The following is a 25,485-nucleotide window of genomic DNA, read 5'->3' as shown; positions in this document are numbered from 1 at the left end:
CTTCTATGGGGTCGGGACAGAGAGCTGCACTGATTGCACATTATGAAAATTAATGGAATTAGACAATAGGCAAGCTCATAGGCGCTCCTCGCACATGCGAGAGCTTTGTTATGCATCGATTGAGGCGCAACAGCTATTGTGTGATGATTTCATTTTGCCGCTATGTGAATCCATACTTCTGTCCTGAACCACTGATCAATGACTTATTGTAGAACTCTGAGATGAAAGACAAAACGCATCAGAAAATCATTGGACCAGTGAATGAGCTCTCATCTTATTAGGCACCAGAAGGATTACTGTCATATGTGTGATAAGAACATATACTCCGCCTGATGGGGACGAACAGGACAATCAGGTCAGTTTTAAACAGGAATACTGTTTAATAGCTAGCGAGCTTTACCCTCACAATTACCCTGACTTGGTTAACGATCAGCTTTATATCTAATTTCATGGGAATAACTCAGACTCAAGTATTCAGTGAAAACTTGAGATCTGACATTTGATATGTCACATGAAACAGGTACTGGTTTAACTTCATGGAAAACTGTCACTCTCTGGAATACTAATGAGGACATCATCCCACACAAACAGGCATGAACAAAGTTTTAACAACAGTGATGAAATTATTATTCAATGAATTGACTATTTGAACTATTTTCAGAGCAGAAACACCAAACATTCTGTGATTCCAGCTCCTCAAATGTGAGATTTTTGCGAATTTTATAGAATAGTTTGACATTTTGGCAAATGTGTTTACTCACTTTCTTTTTGAGAATCAGATGAGAAGATTGATACCAATCTCATGCCTGTACAGTAATTATACAGAGAGGCTACGAGCAGCCGGTGGCTAGCTTAGCACACAGCAGGTTGAAACAGCTAGCACGTCTCTACCAGCGCCTCTAAAGCTCAATAATTATATTGTTATATGTTCACAAGGAAGTCACTGCCAAGAAACAGCACAGAGCCTCCTGTAAAACCCAACCATGTTGTTTTTACTTTGGTTTTTGAAGATTAAACAAACAGATGTAACGTTAGAGATGCTGGTACATGGGCTAGCTGTTTCCCTTTGGTTCCTGTCTTGATGCTAAGCTAATCGCTCCTTTTACTGTACAGACATGGGCGATATCAGTCTTTTCATCTGTCTCTCAGCAAGATAGCGAATAAGCATGTTTTTCTGACAAAACAAGCTGCTTAAAGTATTTGTGCGAGATAATAGTGCGAAACGCCAATCACAAATTCCCAGTGTGTAATGATCAATATCCTGATTAAAAAATGACTTATAGATAAGTGATAATGAGAAATTGCATAAATTGCACCATTACTACCGCATTCATTCGTTTTTAAACAAACCCCACCCCGCTGATCCATGAAAAACATCTCATGAAGGAAGTAAAGATGATGTTTAGAGCCTTTAAATAGCGGACAGTTAAAGTGCATGAGCCTTTTATATCATTGTGTCCAAGGTCCAAGAACTATGGACCCAACCAGGCCTTTAAAAAGCATGAGAATTTACTGTATGCCTTTAATAAGAGCAGGTGCCACATGACACATGATGGGTGTCTCCTCAAGCTGTTTTATTGTCAGCAGTTTACAGAAAAGTCTAAAAAAACATACCAAAAATGGACGTCCATATGTGCTGCAGCAGACGGAAATGCACAATACAGCCCGAGCCCTCGCTGTGCATACTGCTGAGGGAGGCACAATCTCTTTCCATTTCATATACCAGCTAACTGGAGAGACTTGTCATTCGCCGCACTCACATCACACAGCAGAACACACAGGAGGGCATGCATGCACTTTCATTCACTACGAGCCTCTACGTGCATTCTGCGGGCGTGTGTCCGATGCAGCCATGTGAGTGACGAGTCCTTTCTGTCAGCAGCCACCAGTTCTGAACATGACACAGAGCTGTCAGTTATCCTACACTGATTTAATCAGTCCCACCACACTCGAGGACATGCCTGCACACTGTGGTCAAAGCTTCTGCTGTGTTAAGATTGTAGCACACATACACACACACATACGTTGGCATTGCAATCACACCGTGCGATTGCTCAAGTGGGTTTACTGATCACCGGAACAGATAGAGAGACAGAGAGAATAACCTGGCTGGAGTGTGAGCCGCTGCGATACAGCACTGAGTTACTGTCGCTGACATTTAAAAGGAGGAGAGGTCAGAGAAGAAAGCCGCTGTTTGGTTGACTATCAGTGAATTTTTACATGCCTCAGGAGGCGCAGGCACGAAGATCGCTGTTGCTTGTTGCTTTCGGGTACACTCGCTGACAGCTGATGCAGATTTGGTATGCTGCTCACTTGCACGCAGCACTGAGAAATTGTTAGTTCAGCCACTGCATAAGCTGGTTTAAGTTGTGCACACTTAGAGGCATTAAGCAAAAATGTCTTTTTTTTATATATATCATTATGCAAATGCAGATGGGTCCATTTGTTTTTACATGGGACAGTGTGGGAGTTTTAAAGGTCAATTTGCTGCTAAATCTTTGAATGTGTCTCCAGCTGCAAGTGCGAGAATTTGTTTTCCTGGCAAGTGATGCATGAACACGAGAGAGGCCAAGAGAAATAATAATGAAATCTGTAATTAGATGTCAGTGCGTGGGAAGTGTTGATGATGGCTATCACTGTTCATTTAATGGAAATTCTGCACAGTGTACTTTATCCTACACTGTATGATCACACGCTTCTGTCCTTTTAAAGCGCCATGTAACGCTAGTTTTCAGCAACGCTTCATTTACAGGTTCTAACTTTAAAGCAGAATTATTCTGCTTTAAAGTTAGAACCCGTAAATCTGCAATAACTGATTTTTGTATGACATGGTAAGCAAACAGCTGCTTATTTACGAATAAGCAACTGTATTGTATTCACAATAGCTGCAGACATTAATTTTCTCTACACCTAACATTGGCCAATATACTGTATGGCTGATTAACTGGCAAATATCTTCGCTCTTTTAGCTCTGTTTTTGGTCTCTACCAGCTCCTGAGTGAAATATCTGGCTCTTTAGCTGCTAAATGTTCACCAGCCCTCTCTAACTGTGTCTGCTGTGTGGTGGTGAGCAGGTCGTGTACAGTGCGTTTTTGAAGCTTTTTTTGCGGACATCAGCTGCACCTGTAGGTGAAAATGATGCTGTGAGAGCTGTGAGAGTCAACCGAATCAGTGAAGTTGCAGCTGGAGAGCTGAACAATGAGCTTAAACTCAGGTGATAACTGTCATTGTTGTCACTGTTTGCTGTTTTAAGGACAGTGACAGTGTTGTAGGAGGCCATACCTTTGTGTGGATATCTATCTCTAAGCCTAAAAATATGGTACACCAATAATACCTTTGTAATGAAAATCTCTATAATCTCGCTCAATTTAAGTTTGTTGTTTTTGCCAGCCGCCCCACCCAGAAAGAGTTCACTGTTAATCAGCTTTCATCAGCCTTTCAGAATCTGATCTGAGAGCAGCTTTGCTCTCTGCGTCGTTTAAAGCTAAAGCAAGGTTTATTGGGTCACGTGACCCGACTAGTACCCCAGATCAGCAGCGCTGTTCTGAGCAGCTTTACAGAGCCGACCCCAGCTGTTTTCACCCTGATCCTGCCTGATGACTGTGTGACCTCCCCGACTGCAGGGTTACCCAGGGATATTTGCAGGGGCGGGGTGCAGTCACATTGAAGTTCATACACGTACAAACACACACACACACAAACCCACATAACAATGTTGCTGTGGCCAACAGAGGCTGAGGCATTAGAGAGGTATTAGATTTGATTCCATCCAGGCAGGGACGCGTCACAGCCACTGCAGGGTCACCAATATCTTGATTGGATTGCTGGTGAAAAAAAAAGCACCAACCAGAGGAGGGTGAGGAGACGTAGAGACAGTTTGACTCACAGACAGAAAGACAGACAGATCTTTTCTTCCCGTTTGTTGTTTCTGTGAGATCAAAGCTCAGGTACAAAGACCTGCTTCAAAGGCTATGACATCTGTCCAACATGTCTCCTTACGCACCCCCATCCTTTCCTTGGTCCTGTCCTCAGCTTCTGTGGAGTAGCTTTTTAAGTCTCATTCAATCCTTATGGCTGTGTGTTCTTATCCTCATGAATTAAGGAGGAATTCCTGGGGGCAGGAGTCCTCAGTCAGCATGTTAAGTCAGTCATGGATCGATAAACTATCATCTAAGTTTAATTTGACAAATGATTGCAAATTACACATAACCTATTTTCTAATTTATCTGGCTGTGACCTCTGAAGGCAAATAAAGGTATTATGATAATGAGTCAGTTTTCTTATGTAAAGGAAAGTCTGCACAGGCAAAGGTTAGGCTTTGTCAACAGGTATTGCAAAGCTATTTTTATATGCAATTCATATTCATCTTACATTTGATATTAAATCAACAAATCTACACTCTATATCAGGGGTTGCCCAAACCTTTTCCCATGGATCCCAAGTGACCTCTGCTACCCTGCCATGCTCAGATTATGAAAAATAATTAATAATTAGGGATCCTGCGTATTTAAAGAGCATTTTTCTTCACTCAAAGTTAAACAGCATAAATGTTTTTAAACTGAGTTTGAAAGTTTGTTTTTTTTTTTTTTTTTCTTGCTAGAAACATCTGTTGGGCCAAGTCAGACCTGATGGTAGGCCAACATTGGGCAGCTCTGGTCAACATTAACCCTACAGGGATTACAACAGAAAATGGTGAAAAATACACGTCACAGATCCCAAGGTAGCATCTCCACAGTGCTAACAGTCCAGAAGTCAAAAACATTCAGTCCTCTATCACTCAAAAGAGAGAAACGCAGCCAAGCCTCACAGTAGACTGACTAGCTGGAACCAGTGTTTGAATGCATGAATAGCGACTTGGACAGTTATCATTAAACTCTAAAAAATTTCCTGCTGATTGACTAATCGTTTCAGCTCTAATTACTATTGTTAATTAAAGTAGATTTTCAAAGTTAAAGTCTGATCAACAAGTAATAAGTCAGTTTAATAACGAATACTGCATCATGCATGGAAATGAGTTTCCAGCAAAATTAAGCACATTCTTTCCATAAATTTGCAAGAAACAAACACAAGTAGAAAGAACTAGTAGGAACATAATGATATATTTTGTATGTAAATGAAGTGTAATGAAAAACTATATATTTCATAGTCTTACAGCCACTTGGGGCCCCTGCATACTGTATGCTGTGAAATCCAACAGTACTGCAGTGCTGCATGCAGGCTGGCCCAGTGGTTGTCAGTCGCTGTCCTCAGGACTCTGAGCCCTGCTGGTTTTTATTCTAGCTGTGTAGATAGAGATCGATTCATGCCTCGGATGCCAGGGGAATGCAAATAACTGCTCTTACTTACCTGGATGAAGAGGGCAGCTCTGCCTGAGAGACCAGCAGTGGGTTTCAGGAGAGAGCTTAGTGACTGGTTTATTTGTAATGGTTTAAACTGCTTTAATCAATATTTCTATGATAACAATGGATCAAATTACCACATGTATGTGAAAAGTGTTGCTTGTAGTAATTATCACTCTTGAGTTCTTCTCAGCGCTACTGAGCCCTTTAGTGTCTTTCAGCTCATTGTTTTGGTTCCAGTGTCATTTTCTTTCAGCAAAACAGCTCTAAAAAGCCACTCTGCGCTACCTCTGCAACGCTAAACGGCAGACACACAATTAGCAACCAGCTGGTGAACACAGTGGAGTATTGAGCAGCTAGGGCCAGATATTTGCCTTATTTTGAGTTGGAGGAGACCAAAAATGGAGTGAAAAGGAATATGAATATCAAGTATGTCAAGCAGCCAAAAACATAACTCCAAATGAATGCTAATGTTGCTTTGTACCTGCTTGATAATTAAATAGCAACTGTATGCTCCAAAACTTAAAATAATGATAATGTCCATGTTGTGTTTACAGCTTGTTTCTGCTGTCCCCAAGTGATCACAAAATCTGTTATTTTAGATTTATTGATTTGATTAACTCCATGTTATTGGAAAAATTATGTCCTCTGAAATGGCAACCCCAATTCTAAAAAAGTTGGGATGCTGTGTAAAACAGAAACAGAATGTATTCGTCTGCAAATGAACTGTGTTTACCGACAACGGTCTTGCAAAGTGTTCCCGAGCCCATGTTGTAATATTTTACAATCATGTGTTCACAAAGTGGTGAACCTCGCTCCACCCTTGCTTGTGAACGACTGAGCCTTTCCAGAGTGCCCCTTTCATACCCAGTCATGATACTATCGCCTGTTACCAATGAACCTGTTTACCTGCTGCTCCTGTCCCAACTTGTTTGAGATGTGCTGCTGCATCAAATTTAGAATAAACATATACTTACAAAAATCAATGAAGTGGATGAGGTCAGACATGAAATATATTGTCTTTGTACTGTTTTCAATTTAATTAGTATATGTCAGTAATGATTAGCAAATGACCACATCCTGTTTTATTTCTGTTTTACACAGTGTTTTTTTGCAGTTGGGGTTTTAAGTAAAGATTTCTGGAAAACTGTACTTTAAATGTCTGACTAGGTCCATCCAACAACAGGACTCAGATTTCCAAATAGTGCACATCTTATTTCAGCATCACTTTTCACTGGTGTTTTGTGTCTGCAGAGGTGTCTGATTCAAATCAAGCAAATGCCCAAACACTAAAAGAAGAGTTGATTCAACATTAATCACATTTGATCGTCACTTCATCCTGGTAGAGCTCATGTTGTACAGAGCTTCCACAAGGATGGATCCCCCCCTGCTTTTTTATGTGGATTTCATTCACTGTTTTATTCACGAGCAAAGACTAGAATCAAGCATTTCAAAAAAATGTCTGCAACTGCCTTCAACACTGAAACTTCACCAAAGACCAATTCTCCCGCAGCTCAGTCTTTGGGGATGAAAAATGAAACAGCAATCACAGTGATAACAGGTCTGAGGAATAACATACTGAGAAAGGTGGCGAGAAATGAAAAGTTTTGACAGCTTTTCCACAGGGAATATCACATCTAAAAAATACTAAGAGGTGGGGGGAGAGAGAGAGAGAGAGAGAGAGAGAGAGAGAGAGAGAGAGAGAGAGAGAGGCTGAGTTGACGAACTGAAACTGTCTTTTCTGAAATGTACTTTTCTGTACTTCTACGTGTTCCATTCAAAGTCTTGTTCATACACTCAAATATAAAAACTACAACTTAAAAAGCTCTGAAGTGCTTTTAAATAAAATAAAACATATATCAAACCCTGACTGTTGACTTAAAAAAAAACAAACATCCAGCAGCAGTGAGTGTGGCAGCAGTCATTTCACCACTCAGAAATAAACTGCGGAGCTCTATTATAGATCTGAAAGTGGCTCTGTGTCAGTCATGGAGATATTAAAAGGTCACAGTGAATCAAGACATTTGGATAAAGTACACATGACTAATTGAATGTCTGTATATAGATTCTGACAGGAAATTGCAGCAGTGGTTGTGTTTGTTCATGTGCTGGAATCATTTAGCTTCTTGTTACTGATGTAGAAATCCCTGTCAGTCTTATTGACACATTAAAAGGTCACAGTAAGCGAAGAGGTCTGAATTAAAACAGCTCTGAAGTCTTGATACGAGGCTGTTACGCTCGTATAAAAGCAAACCAAATTGCAAGAGTTATTACAACTCATGGTAACACTTTGGTTAGTTACTGCAATCTAATTTAGCGGTTCCCACTGGTTCATAAATATAGGTATACTGGAAGAAAACAAGAGTTTGAGGAAAAAGCTTGTAACAAGGAGAAAACAATTGTACTCTATGTATCGTTATAAATACTGGGTACCTGCAATGTGCAGATACCTTGCGAGGCAGCTGGATCTGTGAGATCACGAAATCAAACAAGATCACAAAATCAAATAAGATCATGTGGGCTGAGAATCCATCTTGCCAGGCTTCGAGCCATGTGCCTGTGGTGGATTGGACCAATCAGCGTCCTATGAGGAACTGCTGGCAGCCACAAGTGTGGTTTAGGTGTGACGACAGCGTGACTTCTCCCGGCTGGCTTTGTAAGAGTTTCACTCTCCTACTGCGCCATATGGTTCAGTGATCTGATTGGTTAAAGTTAGCCTGTGATGGGTGGTGATAGACAGATGGTTCATCCAATCACCTGCCAAGTATTTTTTGAAAGCATCTGCCTTTTTCCAAATTTTCCCTGTTCGACTTCCCAGACGTGCTGTGTGACAAACCATCTGGTGCATCAGGTTAGGGGTACACTACCTGGAAACCAAGCTGAAGGTTGGTGTTACCAACACTGATATTCTGCAAAATAAATTAAGGTTTTACATATTTTGACTTTAACTATGCCAAAATGGCAAGATGACAAAATGGGGTTTTGGGACAATGTCTTGAAACGCTAGAGTTTTGGGGGAAGGTTGAAGAAAAAAGGGTGCAAATCTTGGAATAATGAGGGACTTGTCAATGCAGTACAGCTGCGTACTTACAGGAGATTTAACAGGTTAACCGCCATCCCACTGCTTAGTTAATTTACCCTACCAGCTTATGTTCTTTGGATTGACAAGTGTAGGCGCTGTCTCTCATTCTAATAGATCAAATCACAATAAACGCAAATACTTTTGCCCTTTATTAGATAAGCTTTCCCCAACAGAAGTGCTTGTTAATCTAGAGGACATTTAAGTACCAGTAGGAACTGGTAGTGTAATTATTAAATCACAATCACAAATCACTGGCTTTATTACAAAGTGTTACCCAATTTATCCTGTGCCATTCATTTCATGACAATCCTTCTAACAGTTGCCAAGAGTCACTCTGAGCCAACACTGTCAATTTGCTGGTTGTGCCAGGGGGAAAGTCAGGGGATCACCAACATCAATGGGATCTTGGTTCTTGGTGGAGCTTCTGGGAATTATGAATGTCTGCACAAAATTTCATGGCAACACACTTGATAGTTGTTAAGATATTCCACTTAAAACCAAAAATATCAACCTCTTGGTGATGGAAAAATTGGGAAATCACCAAAGCAGCTCAGATTCATCATCAGGGGGGCGGTGAATGCCAATACAACATTTCACGTCAATGGAAGTGGTGTGGCCAAAAAAGAAACTACACATAAGCACTTAAATGCACATTAATAGGTTCTCAAGAGAAAATGAAAAATGATTATTATTCCACCCCTGCGGAATAATAAGAAAGCAAGATGTAATTATATTTTCATTGATTCTGTCACGACTGTTCATGGCTGCATCATTTATAGTTTTTTTCTTAACATCAAGCTTTGTTAAACAACATTTAATTGTTCATATATTAATGGTTTCCCAGAAATATGTGGACTTGTCTAATCAGAGACGGCGGTGCTTTGTTCAGTAGATTTTGTATGAGCTGCTGATAGCTAAGGGGCTGTGTAAATGAGCCAATGTTGATTGATCGCCACTTCATCGGGTAATATGAAATAAAGGAGTGAGCGGTGCAGGAGGGGTGAGAGTAATGAAGCAACATAAAGCGCTGCTGTGTTTCAACCTAGAGGCCCCTCTGCACGTTATTGTGAAATGAGTCAGAGAATGAGAAAGTTGAGGCAAAATTAAGACATTAGTTACCACTATGACAAGCCTGACGTCGGGTGTTGCCACGCTGCACGCCACGGGGCGCCAGAGCCTCAGGGGTCCAATCAAATACACTGTAGTCTGTATACCTACTGCAGCCTTCAACTCTTAGATAAGAGCTTTCTACAGCCAACTGACAGAGTTGTTATTCAGATAGTGGAGCCAGTTTGTGTGCGCAGCGGTTTCTGGCTTTGTCTCAAAGTGACGGAGAGCAGCTCAGAAGCTGCACAATTAGCCACAAGGACACAGAGACATTGTTCTCTTTCTGTCCGTCCAGCCTCTCCTCTGCCTTGTCATTTGTACACGTTTCCCTGCGTCTGCCCCGTCCTCTGCTGCACATTAATATACAGTGAATGCACAAAACAGCAGGGACACTTTCTCTGTGCAGTGATAAGGTGAGACCTGGTAAAAGCAATTCTTTTGTTCAGCTAAGTCAGTGCCACAAAAGAGGAGCTAACGCTAAACCTGAGAAGACATGTTAATGAAGGTTTTTTTAGGGTTAAGGATTTGTATTTTAATGTGGATTGTGCTCAAAAGTCAGTTACATTTAATATTAGACATGAAAGCTATGGAAGAGCTCCTGGATTGTTCATCTCTTGTTGACGTGAATGAATAATTCTGCTGTGCAACACGCTAACTGAAGTTATGCGCTAATTGGGGCTAGTGGGCACGAATTATGCAGTTTCATTTTTATGCAAAATGTATTTACAGACTCATCCATTGCATCAGAAATATTATGTGAGGTCTCTTGAAATGGACACTATATGCATCATGAAATGCATATGGTGTCCACCTGATGGCTTGGACTGATGGCCATTGTGCAGAATTAAAGGATGATTCCTGTTTATTAAACTTGGGTCTTACTTTGGTAATTTTGACCATTATTCCAGCTGGTAATGAAAACATTGCACTGATTGAGTTAACAGAGAAAAAGAAAATTCTGGAGCAATGAGGGATATGTATGGAAAAAAATTATGTTTATATAACTTGGCTAAACTGTTGGCATGTTTACAACATGTGGGATCATTCAATGCAGGGACTGGAGGTTGACACCTTGCTCTTCTGTAGCTAAGTTAATCAAGAAATCCCATCACCCTTCCCCACCTTCAGCATTTGCACCAGTACCTCCTACAACTGAGAGTAAAAAGTAGACAACTGTAAGAGTTGGGAGCCTCACTGTCTCTTTCCCCTGTGTCCCTCTTAGCCCTCTAAACCTGTTTGCTTGAGGAGTATTAGACTGACAGTACTGGGGCAGAGCTGTTCTGCCCTGGCTCTGTTTTTCCATCTAGCTGCCGGCACAAAGCACAGTGTTTTCCCTTCAGATTGGGGGTCTTGGATTCTGGGCACCAGACCTTATTAACTTACAGTAGAGCTCTAACAGATGCCCGGCCCCGGTGTGTCTAGCAGGAAGGTTTCTAGCTGTGTTGGCCATTGGGTGTAATTTATCTTTGTTTGATCCTGTGCCAAAATAAAAGAGGAGCCCATGAATTCACTGCTATCACTCTCTGCTGCACTGATACTTCATATCGACAGTTTTGCTATTATATGTGTTATCTGTGCATTATGCTTTTCCAGATTCCGCATCCAATAGCAACCTACATTTTCATCTATCCCTCCATCCTTACTTACACCTTGGTGTATTGAGCTCTCATCTCAACCTTTCTTTTCTAAATTACTTTTTTATGGCATTTCTGCTTTATCGGAATATAATACTGTGGAAAGATTGCTGACCTCCTCATGTGCTGTCAGTGTCCCATATGGCTCAGGATCTCTTTGGCTGTGCATATCAAGTTTTCAGAGGGAGCAGTAAACACATTTTTATTCCATTTAAAAAAAAAAAAAAAAAAAGCACAGTTGAGTATCTGCAAATATAAAACCTAATGCCCTAGAGAAGTCTGCATGTCTATAATACTGTCAAACACCTCAGAAGACATGCAGAGACTTCCTGTGTTGATGGGTGCTAAGATCTTTGCGGTGTCCTTATTTTTCTTTAGCATCTCTGAGTATTTCACTGCTTTAATGGCTTTTCTCTCCTCCAGGTGGTGGTGAAAACTCGCACGGAGTACCAGACAGAGAAGAAGAGGCTGAAGGTTCCCAAGGTGGAGGAGTTCACCATCAGCTTCACTGACGGGGTGTCTGAGAGACTTAAGGTAAGAGTTTGTCATGAAAACAAGGGATGTACTGATCCAGTACGCTGGATCAGAATCTGCACTGATTCTGTCCTTATTTCTGTTTTTCCACTGTTAGTCGAATTCATTCAGCACGAGTATCAGCTTGGTGTTTGCAATGGACACCTTTGGTTTAGGGATCGGGAGAGGAAAACGTTCTAACATACTGTACTTGATCTGTGGTTCAAACGTATAATGGCAGTCCAAGGGGAACATTTCCTGTGTGTGGGTTGAGGTAATATTTGGCTCTAATTAGAAGCAGGATATTTATTCATCTGACATTTCCCCTCGGCTTACTAAAATTAAATCACTGTGACCAGGTTGAACTGCCAGTTTGGCTTTGGAATACCCTTTCAATTGACTCCGACAGCTTGCTGCGTAAAAACATAGAGATGCGAGCAGGCCTGCAGACAAACAAATGGAAGAATTGATAATATGATCATCTCATGCAGACATGAACACCAGGCTGTTCTACATCTCTCACACACATGGATGCAAGCAGGTTTAGTCAAGAACTGCACTTAAAGAAATGAAAACAACAGAACTTCCCCATTAAAGCCCCATTAATCTTCTCACGACCCCTCGGATTTATCAAGTGACCCTTAGGTGTGGCCTGACCCCTCTGCTGGAAACCACTGGACAAAACTGCCTCACTGTGTCTAAAGGCAGGGACACACATTGCAACTGATCTGACCAAGTTGTACTGGGTCTGTCCCAGTGATTAGTGAGTAATATGCAAGATTACAAGACTTCAGGTCTGGCCGCTGCCCAGAAATGTGCCCCGGACGGTGGCACAGGCCACCCCAAGCACCGCCATATTATCTGATGGTAGGACTGGCTATCTGCTCAATGACAGGTGCAACGTTAGCTTGAACAAATGAGTGTTTTTGTACATGCTTTGTTTTCTTTGGAAGCCTGTTTTTTGAGGTGTAATTTCTTTTTGAGCACTTAAACAATAAAATATTGGAGGTTTATGTTATCTTTGTGTGCTGGCTGCTGCTCTGTTGTTTGTGGTAGGGCTATTCATCTTTTAAATCTTTTAACTGCACTTGTTGGAAGTCACTTTGGATGAAAGTGTCAGTTAAATGAATGTAATGTAAGAAAAAAAAAGAATCCTTAAGATACTGTCACATTAGCATTTAAAGTAGACCTGTGTGTGTGTATACATGCACATACTTCATACCGACCGTGCAAGTCAGTGCCTGACTCAGGTCACCCCAGTCCAAAAAGTCTTGACACACCACTGTTGCTGCGATCACATCACATGCCGATGGCATCAGAGGGAGATGTACCAGTAACATAAAGTAAGCTTTTTTAACAAAATCTTCTCACCTTCAATTGTCCAATTATTGTCCATATTTGTTTTGGCACATGAACGCATCGTCTCAGTCACATCTGTACTTTTTCTTTAGCAGCATCTTGAATGTAGGACGTTTACTTGGGGTATTTTCACATTGCTGCATTGCTGCTTTCACTTAAGGAGCTGAGTGCTTCTTCCACCACTAATCCTCCACCCCTAAAGAGCAGGACGGGTGACCTCAGCTGCGTGTGTGAGAATCATTGAGTTACCTTTCCAAAAACATCGACATCACCCAGGCGCTGTCTGTCCCTTTCTTCTGTAGTTAGGGGAGACCAAAGACAAGTCACGTTGTCATGGCAGCAAAGAAAACCTCCCTCCATGGCAACCCTGAAAGAGAGCAAGAGAGAGGAGAGAGAGTGCTAAAGCAGACGTGTGCAAAAGTGTGTGTGTGTGTGTATGAGAGAGAGAGCGGGGGAGAGCGAGCTTGAGCGTAAATGAGAGGTGTAGCTCTGGCCTGAAAGATCCTTCAAAGCAAAGGAGAACTGAATTAGCTATCAGACACCAAAAGAGGCTGTGAAATCTGTCTGGATGAGGCACACACACACACACACACACACACACACACACACACACACACACACACACACACACACACACACACACACACAGAGCAGCATATTCACACACTGCTACAGTGGAGTTGTGTCAGAGCCCGTCGCCAAGGTTAAGTAGGAAACTGCATCACTTGGGCCTCTCAGCGCTCCAAAGCGATGCGATGAGCTCGGTTTCTTGGAAAGGGAAACGCAGCAGACGAGCATGTTAAGTATCCTCTATGTGGAGAAAATACCTGTTTGGTTCATGAATTCATGAACAGACATATAAAGGGGATGAAGTTCTCCAGCCTTTTATGAGCTATGTTTTACATTATACAGGTTAAGCAGGGATAGGAGTGATATTTACAATATTGACATGTACAGCAACCAGTGCAGCTGCACCAGAGCCCATTCCCTGTGCGAGGACTGAGAAAAGTCGAGCTGAACTCCCTTGACTTTTTCCATTCTTTCTCTATGGTGGGTCTCATCACTAGCGCTGTAATCTATTTTTAGCCACAAGTAGGATTTTGGTGGCGCTGTTTCCCCCTTTTGGATAAACGTAAGTCAGGCTAATTTTTTTCAAGCGGTAAATTTTCACACTTCTGAGTCACGTATGAGGAGACTACTTTTATAGTAGCTTGTTGAATGGAGTTATGTTGTCTTAGCAAAGACTGCTTCTAACTCTGTTTGCCTCTCCATAGTGACATAGCAATTATCTGAATGGGCAATTATCTGGAGTGGCTGTGTGTGTCCGTGTGTGTGCACACAGATATACAGTCATATGATATGGTACATTTTCTGGAAATTTAATTGAGAGTTGTTTGTTTTGACTTAATCTGTTGAATTTAATACCTGAACAATCCAGGTACTTCATCACTGAGCTGCCTAATACAACCAGATTATATGAGAGGGAGAGCGATGTCAGAATAAATTGTGTTATAAAATCTCTGATGTTTATCATCTCATGGTGTATATTGTCTACATTAGAATGGTGTGCAGGTGTTGAGTGTGTGTTTTATTGATTTTAATATAGGCTAAATGGAGCAGAAAAGGCTACATAGATGTTACTAGCATAATACACCTGAACCTCTGACTGAACTTTTAGTGGTTGAGTTGCATTGTGGGTAATGTAGGCACCAGGTTTTTGAACAAAGAAGACTTTATGGAATAAAAAAGACAATATCTTTGGTTCTGCTGCATATTTCTCATCATTTTTTAAGCAGCCCATCATGAATAACAATGTTAAATAGAAGGTTTGCAATGTAAAATCGGTGGAGCACTCTTTCAGCATGCACTCGACAGGCTGATGCTTGCAGCAGGGCCCACAAATCAGGATGCAGTGTCAAAACTGTGCACATCGCCATGCAGCAATGCTGAGCCAACTTTTTAGAGGGATTGTTGCTCGTCACAGTTGGCCCAAAATGTTGCCGCAGACTTTACTGTCATCTCTGGCTCGCCACACAATGTCAGCTTTTGTTAGGCAGAAATGCATTTCAGCCTGTGCGATTTTGTGCAATGTCGGTCGGTTTGGGGTGCTCAGCTGAACCGCTCGCTTTGCTTGACTGACAGAGCTGATTCTGCAGGCACGCAGGCATGTTCACACACATATACAGACACACACACACACACACACACACACACACACACACGCACACACACACACACACACACACACACACACACACACACACACACACACACAGCGTGCGATGCAGTACAGAGCAAACATTTCTGGATGAAAAGCTTGCACATCTCCTCTCTCTTCAAAGCTTTGCAGATTGTGTTGATGGATGAAGAGCTCAGAGTGTAAAATGCTCTCTAATCTGCCCTCCCTCACCGCCTTGCTCCTGCTTATCACTCTCCATCCTTTCCGCCACTTCTCTCTTCTTCCCTGCTGCTGCTTTCTTCTTTCCTCTCCTTGCATATTTTTGCTTACTGCATTGCCCCCCCATCCCCCCCCCATTTTGATTCAAACTGCTTTATTTTGAAATGCGGTGCAGCTCGTTTTATAAAAGACAGGCAGTTAGTGGCGGCTTGTAATCCGCAGTGACACCCGTGGCCACGCAGTGTTACTGTGAACACTGAATGATCCTTCTGCAGGGGCAAAGCAGACAAAAATAGGCGCAAGCGGGGGAAATAGTAAAACGGGACATTTTAATATTCACGCTGTGTTATTAAGAAAAAATAAAGAATGAAAAATACAGTTAGAATCTGGTGGAAGCAGGGCATAAGCGCAGATGTATGACGATTGTTTCTCACGAGAGCTCCCTCCTCCCTGCTGTCTCTCTCATCCATTCCCTTTCTATTTCCCAAAGATTCCTCCCTTTAGACCAGGTTCATGTGTCATCGCTTACCGTGTCCCGGGCCCCTCCCTCCTGCTCTTGTTCTGTCCCTCGCCGCCTCCCTTTCACCCTCCTGCCTCCCTCTCTTTCTCCATCTTTCTGATTATTCCCAGCGGACCTGAGATACAGCGTATTCCCTGTAGTTGTTTTGTTCCACGAACGAACTGGGGAGAGCACGTTTCCCTCCTCATTAACTTGTTAAAACAAAGCCAGACTGAAGGCTCCTGGACTTCTCTGCATGTTGAGCAAACTGAACGTGGAGAGGTCTCACTGAGGCGGATGAAATATATGTTCTGTAGGTAGCATCACACAGAAAACAAGGTGAATTGAACATAAATTGATACGTATGTTAATACATGAACATGGATTTCTGGTGCACATACTGCATCATTTCAGTAGAATTAAGTGTATATATATTCATACTAATTTAAGTTTACTATTTAGATTTTACTAAATCTACCTTTAAACTGGAAAATGCCCTTCTCGCTGAATATTTTAGTCACGATTCTTGATTAGCTGTCATCTAAAAATTATGTTCACATACTAACTAATTTGTAACAGCAGATATGTTTACAAAGAAATGCAATGCTGGCTGGATAGTTTTCAGAAGGTCAGGTATCAGAAGGTTTAATGAACATATCTGCAAAGTCAATCACAAGACAGGAAGTGTTGTAGACTGTATCTGTGGCTTTATTATGTGAAACAATTTCGTGTGATATACTGGTACACTGCAAAGGTTAGATTTTTTTTTATGTTCCTATATTAATGTTATGCATTCTGTCAAAGAAACAAATATCACCACAGTGTTTTTATCAGTTTCAAATATCAAAATCCAATTCTGCTCGGGATCTAATCAGAGGGATGGACTTGAGCACAGATGAAAGGTATTTGCAGTGTTTTTGATTTAAATTCAGCTCATGACCTTTGCCGCAAAAGATCCATTCTCCATCTCCTCCATTCTCGGCACCACTCTCAACTGCAGACTTTCCTATAAAACGAAAAAGCCATGAAGAGCATCTTTGAAAATGAAGATGTGGAAGAGAAAGGATTAGTATGGAAAGGAATGGATTAGTCTGGCGCAGCAGGGCAGGGATTGAGAGATGCAGGTGTAGAGATTGATGAAAGGGAGATTTAATTCATGTTGTCCTGCTTGGTTTCTGGCACGCTCGCTATCCAGAAAACATGGTGTACTTGGCCGACTCTCGCCCCACGCACACACTCCAAACCCACGTGCACACACCCACTCCTGCAGGACTGACACTCTCGCACTCTCAGACAAATGCCAAAACAAACCTCATCATGCACACACACACATAGACACCGACTATATGACAGCGCCATGACTGCCAAGCGGAACCGACTCAGTGCCAGCAGAAGTTAGCAGTCCTGTGCAGGTAACGACGGGAGAGGCAGCCATCGTCCAAAACAATTATCCCATTATTACCTCCACCTCGCCTTCCGATAAAAGCTTTGCTGCAATCTGCCGCCTCCACAGAAGGCCTTCCCTGTTTGTCAGGTTGGAGGTAATTACTGCTGTGGTTCGAGACCTTGCACAGCCTCCTGTTCCACGTATTGTTCTTCCTTGTTTTGTATGGATGACTAATAGTATGCTGATTGTAGGGAGTGTTCATAGCCATCGTCTACTCTCAAACACCCACACTGATATGCGCGCGCGCGCGCACACACACACACACACACACACATTCAAGTGAGCAACGGGGGAACAATTGATTTACCTTCAGCACTAGTATTATACTCTGAACCTTGTGTGCTGTTGAAGGCAGCAGAACATCAGAGGGAGGGGAGGCAGAGGGCGGGTGCTTTTTTTTTTTTTTTTTTTTTTTGTGCTTATGTGGGAGCAACAGCATCCAAACTCCTTTGCTGCACTTGGAGTGAAGCAGGTATTATTAAAAGAGAGATGATCATGTGTTTGTAAGGGAGCATCAGCGCAGGCTGTGGTCATCTATTTCTAAAGATCTAGCAATTTTAAAACTATGGTTTATGTCTTTTTTTAGGGTTTTACCATCTTTCCCTGAAATATGCCATATTTTATAAAGAAAAAGCAACAGATTTTCAGCTGAATTTGATTCCTAATCAAGGAAGACAGGTCAGAATGCCGGTCCAGTGATGGAAAGTGAGGAGGAAAAGGGGGTGGGAGGAATGTGAATACGCTGCTGATTATGCACCAGAGTCTCTCTGAGGAGGTAAAGAAACAATAAACAGTTAAACTAGCAGAGCATTTGCACTTTAAATTGTATTCTTAAAACCTGATTTTCACTCTGATTCTTACACTATTGATTTTTTTTAATCAGATTTTCACTTGTTCATTAATCATCTAATATTAGGTAGCTAAGTTGTGCACAATAACAATGCAGACATTCTGAACAATATGATGTTTACCATGCTCACATTTCACTTTTTTTCATTTTATCATTTACTAATTAGCGCTAAAAGCAAATTTCGGCTGAGGATGATGGGAATCTCAGTGGTTTTGCAGGTTATTTTGTGGCATAGCTGTCACTCGTGACCACAAATGCCAACCTCACGGTGGAGCTAGAGGGAAAGTCAGGGGATCATCAGAGCCATTAAAATTCATCCCTTGGGGCTCATGAATGTCTGTACAAAATTTCATGAAAATTGCTCCAACAGTTGTTGAGCACTTTTGTCCAGAATAACAGTGGATATGTGCTGCGTTCAGAAACACAAAAAAAAATTCAGCCAAGAAGTTGGTATCAGTAAAAAAACAAAGAAACAAACAAAACTATGTCTAAAAGTAACTCCGTGTTTACCTTATGGGAGAATATGAAAAGTGTATACACCCCTATGAACTCCTTGCGGATCCTTGAGTAGCACACCGTAGAAGCTGCATTACATGACTACATTTACAGACAGACGATGCCTCAGGGCTGTCTAGTTATACTTTCAGTGTTCTTTTTTTTTCACACACGCCGGAGCTCATTTTTAACAAGTCCTGAGCTCACTTGAATGTAGTAATCGTCTTGCAGCGTTATTATCTGCAGCTTCGCAGCTGCAGTTTTGCCCAAAGGCACCTTGAAAGTAATTGGTAACATAAGTGAGGGTTTCTTAACCTGTTTAGGGATTCAGCCCGGCAACCTTACTGGCTACTTATCGCCGTTTGGCACATATCCCTCCCTCTTTCCTCCCCCCTTCACCCTCTCTCCCTCTCGTCATCTGTCCTGCTCACACGCTTATCTGCTGCTTTGCTCCCTTTCGCCCTCTTCTTCGCTCCTTTTCCCTCTTCCTCTCTATCGTGTCATAACAAGCCAACAATCGGTGGCAGTGTGCTCACACTCTCATCAAACTCAGTTCTGGGGAGCGTTTTACAACACTTCTAACACACACTCACAGTTCCTGTGCCAGCTTCTGTTGGCAGATATTCACAGACATCTTATTGTTCAAAACTGGCTGCTGATAAAATGAACTAGCCAGATGTGATCCCAAGATCCTAGAGCCTTGGTGTGCATGCACACACACACTTGAAGTACATGTACTCTGAGCTGTCATTGGTAAATTGTGACTCGGTTAATACGATAAACTGGCTTCATGTGAGGAAAAAATAATTATCAATGTAAAACAGAATGGAAGAGGATGCTGTTAACATGCTGAAGATCAAAAATCAAAACCAGCGTACAGCTGGATGGTGCCGAACGTGTGTCTTCACGCTCCACTGGACCACAAACACACTCCTGGTTAGGTCAGTCTCCCGTCCCAAAGGCCTCAAAGTCGACTCAAGTTTGAGTCATTTGTCACTGCGCGGAGGTCCCGCTATGTCAGCTGCTATACAAGACACGCAGACAGGCTTTAGACAGGCTGGACAGACAGACGACTGCTGATCTTCAGGGCCCGATAGAAAGACATATGACAACAGAGACAGACGTCGCTGCTGTGTGAGTGATATTTGGGATGATTTATAAATCCAGATGGCTTCTGTTCTGCTCTACTTCTAGTTTCAGATCCCATATCAAGCAGCACCTCAAAGGACAGCAGACTTCAGTCACTGTCTGCCTATCAGTATCAGCAGATGTGAATACATATACATAAATCATCTCGCTGTCCCATTCACACATGAATAAAACTCTGACTGCACGTTACTGTTCATCTCAAAGGTTGAAGATCCCTTCTAGACGCGTGTTAAGATAAAATGGGTTATGTTGAACAATCATTTGTGTCTAATTTGTTTTTTTCTCCAAAAAATTTTATTATTCATTTAAACTGTTGGACATAAGTTGTCTCCTGCTTCTGAAAAGTCCACTCTCAGTGTACATGTGCACTGGAGGCTTCATGTTTTGCACATCACGCTTCTGAAAGTTGAATATTGGACCTGGATTGGCTTCCAAACTATCCGTGATGTCACAAATCATGCTCGTAGACCCGCCCCTTGAAAATTGGATCTTCAGTGAGCACAGACGACCGTTCCACCTTCTGCAGATGAATGTAAAAACGGCTTTCTACTGCCAGACTCTGCATGTACGTCATTCTGCACAGCGAAGCTCAAACTGCAGGAAGAAGAAGAAAAAATATTTCTTGAGTGCAGGGGGACTTTAAGGCAAAGAGAAAATCCAGTTTGTGATTGTGGAAACGGGATCTTGAATCTAAGACTGTGTTGTTTTTGTACAAACTCCAGTGCTGGACTTACGAACTCAGTTGTCAGGCATTGTTAAGGCTAGAAAGGATTTCTGAGTCTGATAGATGGCCAACGAGTCAATACGGTCTGACAGCATGAAATATGTGATTTGTTTCAGTCATTTTTGGAGATTTTGCTCCACAGCTCTGGATAGGAATGGGAGGCATGGAAGTTTTATAAATACCTGTATTTTCCTTTATCTATTTAACCAGTTAGTTAGTGAGAGGATCAAATCAAGACACCCTTTCTTTTAGTAGGAAACTGCCTGTGAACACAATTATCATCTATGACTTTTGTTTTCATAGCTAGCACGATATCTCTAAGACTTCTAAGCTTATTTCAATACAAATCTAGTGGGAAAATTAGGCCAGTGCCTGAGGAAAAAGTAATTATTGTCTGGTGCTGATCTAGCAATATTCAAAGGATTTTATAAAATTGCAAGATAGGGATTTTTTTTCTCTCATGTTTAAATGTCTTATTAAAGCAATGAATTTTTAAGATTAATGCAGGCTGTTGCTTCGCTGAGTTGTGTACTCTTTCCTGTTTTACAAAACATCATTAAAAGCATATGAAGCCAAACAGGTTTGTAAAAGCACTTTTGATAAAGACAAACAAAAGACAAAAAAAACAAGGTCACAATGAAAATAAAGCCAGTCGGGTTTGTGAGGTATAAACCTTGTTTCACTGTCTGTAGTTGTGTGGGAATACAGCAGTTACTGTTTACCGGATTTGAATCATGTGTAATGATTATCACCTTTGAGACTGTCCCCCCGAGACAAAGGACAGACGTTTCACAAGTGCCCCAAAACAACCTTGAAGTGACAAAGCCCGCTAGTGCTTGTAGGAATTATTAATTTTGTCCATCGGGAGTGAAGGAGGATGCATGGTGACGTATTTCATACAGTCAGATAATGAGCAGAGGGAGGAGGTGAGCGTGGATGGATGTTTCAACAAAACATTGGACTTTTATGAGCCATCGTTTTCTGTCCTGTTACGATACCTCAACTCAAGATTTCCTCCCACACTGACGACCAATCAGCTCTCTCTGTTTCCAAACGTAGTTCAGCGCACTGTATCGTGAGGTCAGAGCTGGCCGTGGTGCTCATACTGAATGAATGCAGCTGAATTTGTATAATGGCAAAGAAAAACTGTATTCAATGTGAATCTGTCACGTCTGGCTGATACCTGATCTGCTTAATGAGGTCAGTTAATCGGTTTTTGCTAATGATCTGGTGTGTTGGATGAGTGCATCCCAAACCACGATCTTTAATTAACCAAGTTGTTTTGGTGCTTAAACCAAACCTGAACCGTTGTCAGATCATAAAAGGACTTTATTTTGCAACAGGCATTTTCTAACGGCTTTACAAATGATGCATTTTGTCGTCGCATGTTGTCATTTTTCATCTTTACCATGAGACGTGGGACTGAAGTCTATTAATGACTGATGAATTTGAGTCAGATAAGACTCAAAGGACAAACTCCTGCTGCATGGACAGTCACTCACTGCTCATTCTGCCATCATAGAAATGGAACCATAAGCCAGAGAAAAAGCAGGCTTTGAAGTTTCCATGTCGAAAATGATAAAGTGAAGGGAGAGAGTGAGCGGCCATCGCGCTCCCCGTCCTCAGCCAGAGCCCTTCACTTCTCTGCTGCTGTTCTGACAGGCTGAGCCATGGGAGCAATTAGGAGACAGACAGACTGAGGAGGGCTAGTCTGACCCTCCACTTCTCACTTCTCTGTTGCTTCCTCTCACTTTAACGTCTGTCCTCGCGATCGATCCCCCCATCTCTACCGTATATGTTACTCATGCTGCATTCACAGTCCAGACGTTGGCGGCATCACTCTCTTTATTTATTATTAGTATCGTTATTCGTCTTCCCTCGCTGAGTCTCCTCACTTTAACTGATTGTGAAATGGTGAAATGGTGGTGTAGTGATCTTTCAGCTGGGACGAGGGCAGCAGGCGGCGGAGAGTCTCTCCCCATCATCTGTTTTACCCTTTAAGCTCCTCTCTTCAAGACAAATCCTCACACTCCCCACTGAATCATATCTCTCTCCAAAATCTCCCCATCTACTCACTCACTCAAGTACAAAAATCCTTTTTATCTGTCTCCTCAACTTTTAGTCCTCATATTTTTCTTATCTGAGCAGCTTTCTCTTATGATTGTTCTGTTGTTACAGCAGGACTGTCAGGGCGCCGCATGGCTCTCAAGGCCAATTGTTTGCTGGCTGATCCTCTAGCTGAAGCTAATTTAGTTTTGTATTCACTGCAAATTGCCCTATAATGTCACATAATGCGAAAAATATTTCTAACACATATATTTTAAAAATGTATGAGTAACGTACAGCCATTCAAACTAAATTAAAACAGAAAACAATGTTAAAAATAAAATTAAATCACCAAAGATAAAAGGTAGATATGTTAAAACCAGCATGAAGCAGAAGAAGAATTTCTTTTGTGGTTGTAATATAAATTTGGGGTCTCTGAAAATTGTTTGGGTTAAATGTGCAACAAGAAATAAAAGAAAGAAAAGAAATATTGGAGAAGACTTGAATTTCAAGTCATCTGTCAACATGATGCCCATTAAGAGTGACCAAGTAGCAACCCAGCACACATACACACACACACACACACACACACACACACACACACACACACACACACACACACACACACACACACACACACACACACACACACACAGCTGTCTACATGGTGAACATATGCAGAACATCAAAAATGCCCAGGAGACTGAGCGCTTGGGATACATTAGAGTAATGAACCTTGTCTTGTGATGTAAACAACTGTTTAGAGGTGTACTAAGAGTGCTGTGTGTGTGTGTGTGTGTGTGTGTGTGTGTGTGTGTGTGTGTGTGTGTGTGTGTGTGTGTGTGTGTGTGTGTGTGTGTGTGTTGAGAGGTGGGTCCCGTCATAAATAATATCTCCTCTCTTGCAACATCTTCATTTAGCAGAGTATGAGCTGATTAGCAAATCTTATCCAGATGTTTAGTGTCTCCTCAGAGACTCATTACGGATTCATAATGAGTGCCTGGTTGTGTGTGTTTGTGCGCGCGCTCTTGTGTGTTCACGTCATCGCGGATGCATTTGGATTTCATGTCCTGATCTATCAGTATTGCCTATTTCCTCAGTGCACATGTTTCAGAGGTGTGAGGGGAACAGTAGGTTCAGATCATATTTCAGGAGCAATTGAGTATCATGTCGAGGTTTTGCAGGGTTGCAGCACGTGTGATGTTTATTCATCGCGCTCTTGTTAATGCATTTTCCGACCCTGCTCTGTTTCCCGTTTCTGTCATTTTAAGCCCACCTGCTCTTTGAATTGAAGTCTGCACCCCAATAGCGCATTCTCCTCTGGGCGACATCTCTAACCAGTGTGACAGCATGCTCTGACAAAACCTTTGAAGTTTTGTCTCCATAGAGACCTTGGTTAATTGGGATACATTAGCATAATTAGCATCTATCTACTGCTGAACGTGCACAGTCTCAGTCGGTGCTGGAACAGTCTGTGTGCATGTGAGAGAGAAAGACTTTTGATGTTCTTGAATGACACGTCTTTCTACAAAACAGCAGAGGAAGTCACAATAATGCTATCTGTATACACACACACCCAGAAGACAGTGTTAGTATTTCAGTAGTCAGACCCTCGCATCGTACGTTTGGCCTCATGTAGCCCCCCCAGACATTTCTGAAGCGCATTATCCCTGAGAAAAGATTTGATCTTCACTCATGCTGGAAACACAAAACGTGATGTGAAGGCTGACTGTAACGTTCTCATGAAAAATAATAATAATTTTTTTTTTTTGGATTGCAAAGAGCCGGCCTTTGAAAAATAGGCCAAGTCACCGTGGACAGTCAGCATGTTATCTCATTGCATGCAGGATTTAAATCTCTCGTCTCCAAGCTAATCATCAGAGCAGTCGGCTCCTTCGCGATTACATCGGAAACGTTTGATTTTTATGGGTCGAGCTGACTAATATGGATGTGATCCTGTGGTTTAAGATGATTAAAAAAAACAGTAAATTTGAAATGAGAAGACCGTAATCTGCACAAATCAGTTGTTAGTCGTGTTATTTTTGTACTTTTCACGGGTGGTTTAAAGGTTTTAATGTCCTCTAATTTGTTTCTGGCTGTTGTATCTCCCTTTTAGCTTGAACACACTGTAGTTCAGAGGCCTCATTTTGTTCCTGCGAGTCAATGCGATGGCCAACCTGGTCCGCTTAAAAAGACAATTCAGCAACTCTTACTGCGCTTTTATGGAGGAGGCTGCAGGTACAGTGTTTGCAACTCACTCACCTCTGGATATGCTCAGAGAGGGAGATTATGTTGTTCACACCAAACAGAATTTAGTTTTCAGCTTGTGCGTTTCTGTATTTTTCCTGTGTATGCGACAAAGAAGCTTCAACATGATCAGATCTGCCTTAATCCTTAAATTCGGTGATCCAAGTCTGCTGTCATCAACACACACACACACACACACACACACACACACACACACACACACACACACACACACACACACACACCCTGCTGTAACTTTACTGAATGAGTTGTTTTCTTCATTGGATCCCGGTGACCTTTATATGAAATGGTAGGTCTATAATAAAATCCCCTCACATACCCAGAAAAACAGCATGGGCGCTGCATAAGAATCCACTAAGCCCATGTTGCATTCGTTTTTTTTTTTGTTTAAGTATTGAACAATGCAGCTTGTTGACCTCACTAGACGAAACCTCGCAAAACCTCCCGCTAAGCTCTGAGGGACGCGTGCTCTTGTGTGCGGACCTCAGCTGACCTGAGATCAGAGGAAAATCTTGCGTTTTGTCAGACTGGCGTTTTTGTGTTTCCATCCGAGACGCGGTGAATCGTTACAGCGG

The 25,485-nt window shown here is 41.9% G+C and overlaps 1 protein-coding gene across 1 annotated transcript in view; it reads left to right on the top strand.

Annotated features, from left to right (window-relative positions):
• nsg2 (neuronal vesicle trafficking associated 2) overlaps positions 1-25,485 on the top strand; it is a 39,022-nt gene that overhangs the window by 1,392 nt on the left and 12,145 nt on the right. Inside the window, exon 3 of the mRNA XM_070983370.1 lies at positions 11,586-11,696. Coding sequence (XP_070839471.1) covers positions 11,586-11,696 — 111 coding nt within the window. The remainder of the gene's footprint in view (positions 1-11,585; positions 11,697-25,485) is intronic.

Source organism: Chaetodon trifascialis, chromosome 16 (assembly GCF_039877785.1).
Source record: "Chaetodon trifascialis isolate fChaTrf1 chromosome 16, fChaTrf1.hap1, whole genome shotgun sequence".
Classification (NCBI taxonomy): Eukaryota; Metazoa; Chordata; class Actinopteri; order Chaetodontiformes; family Chaetodontidae; genus Chaetodon; species Chaetodon trifascialis.
The sequence above is the reverse complement of the archived record's forward strand: the minus strand, read 5'-3'. Positions and strand labels throughout refer to the sequence as shown.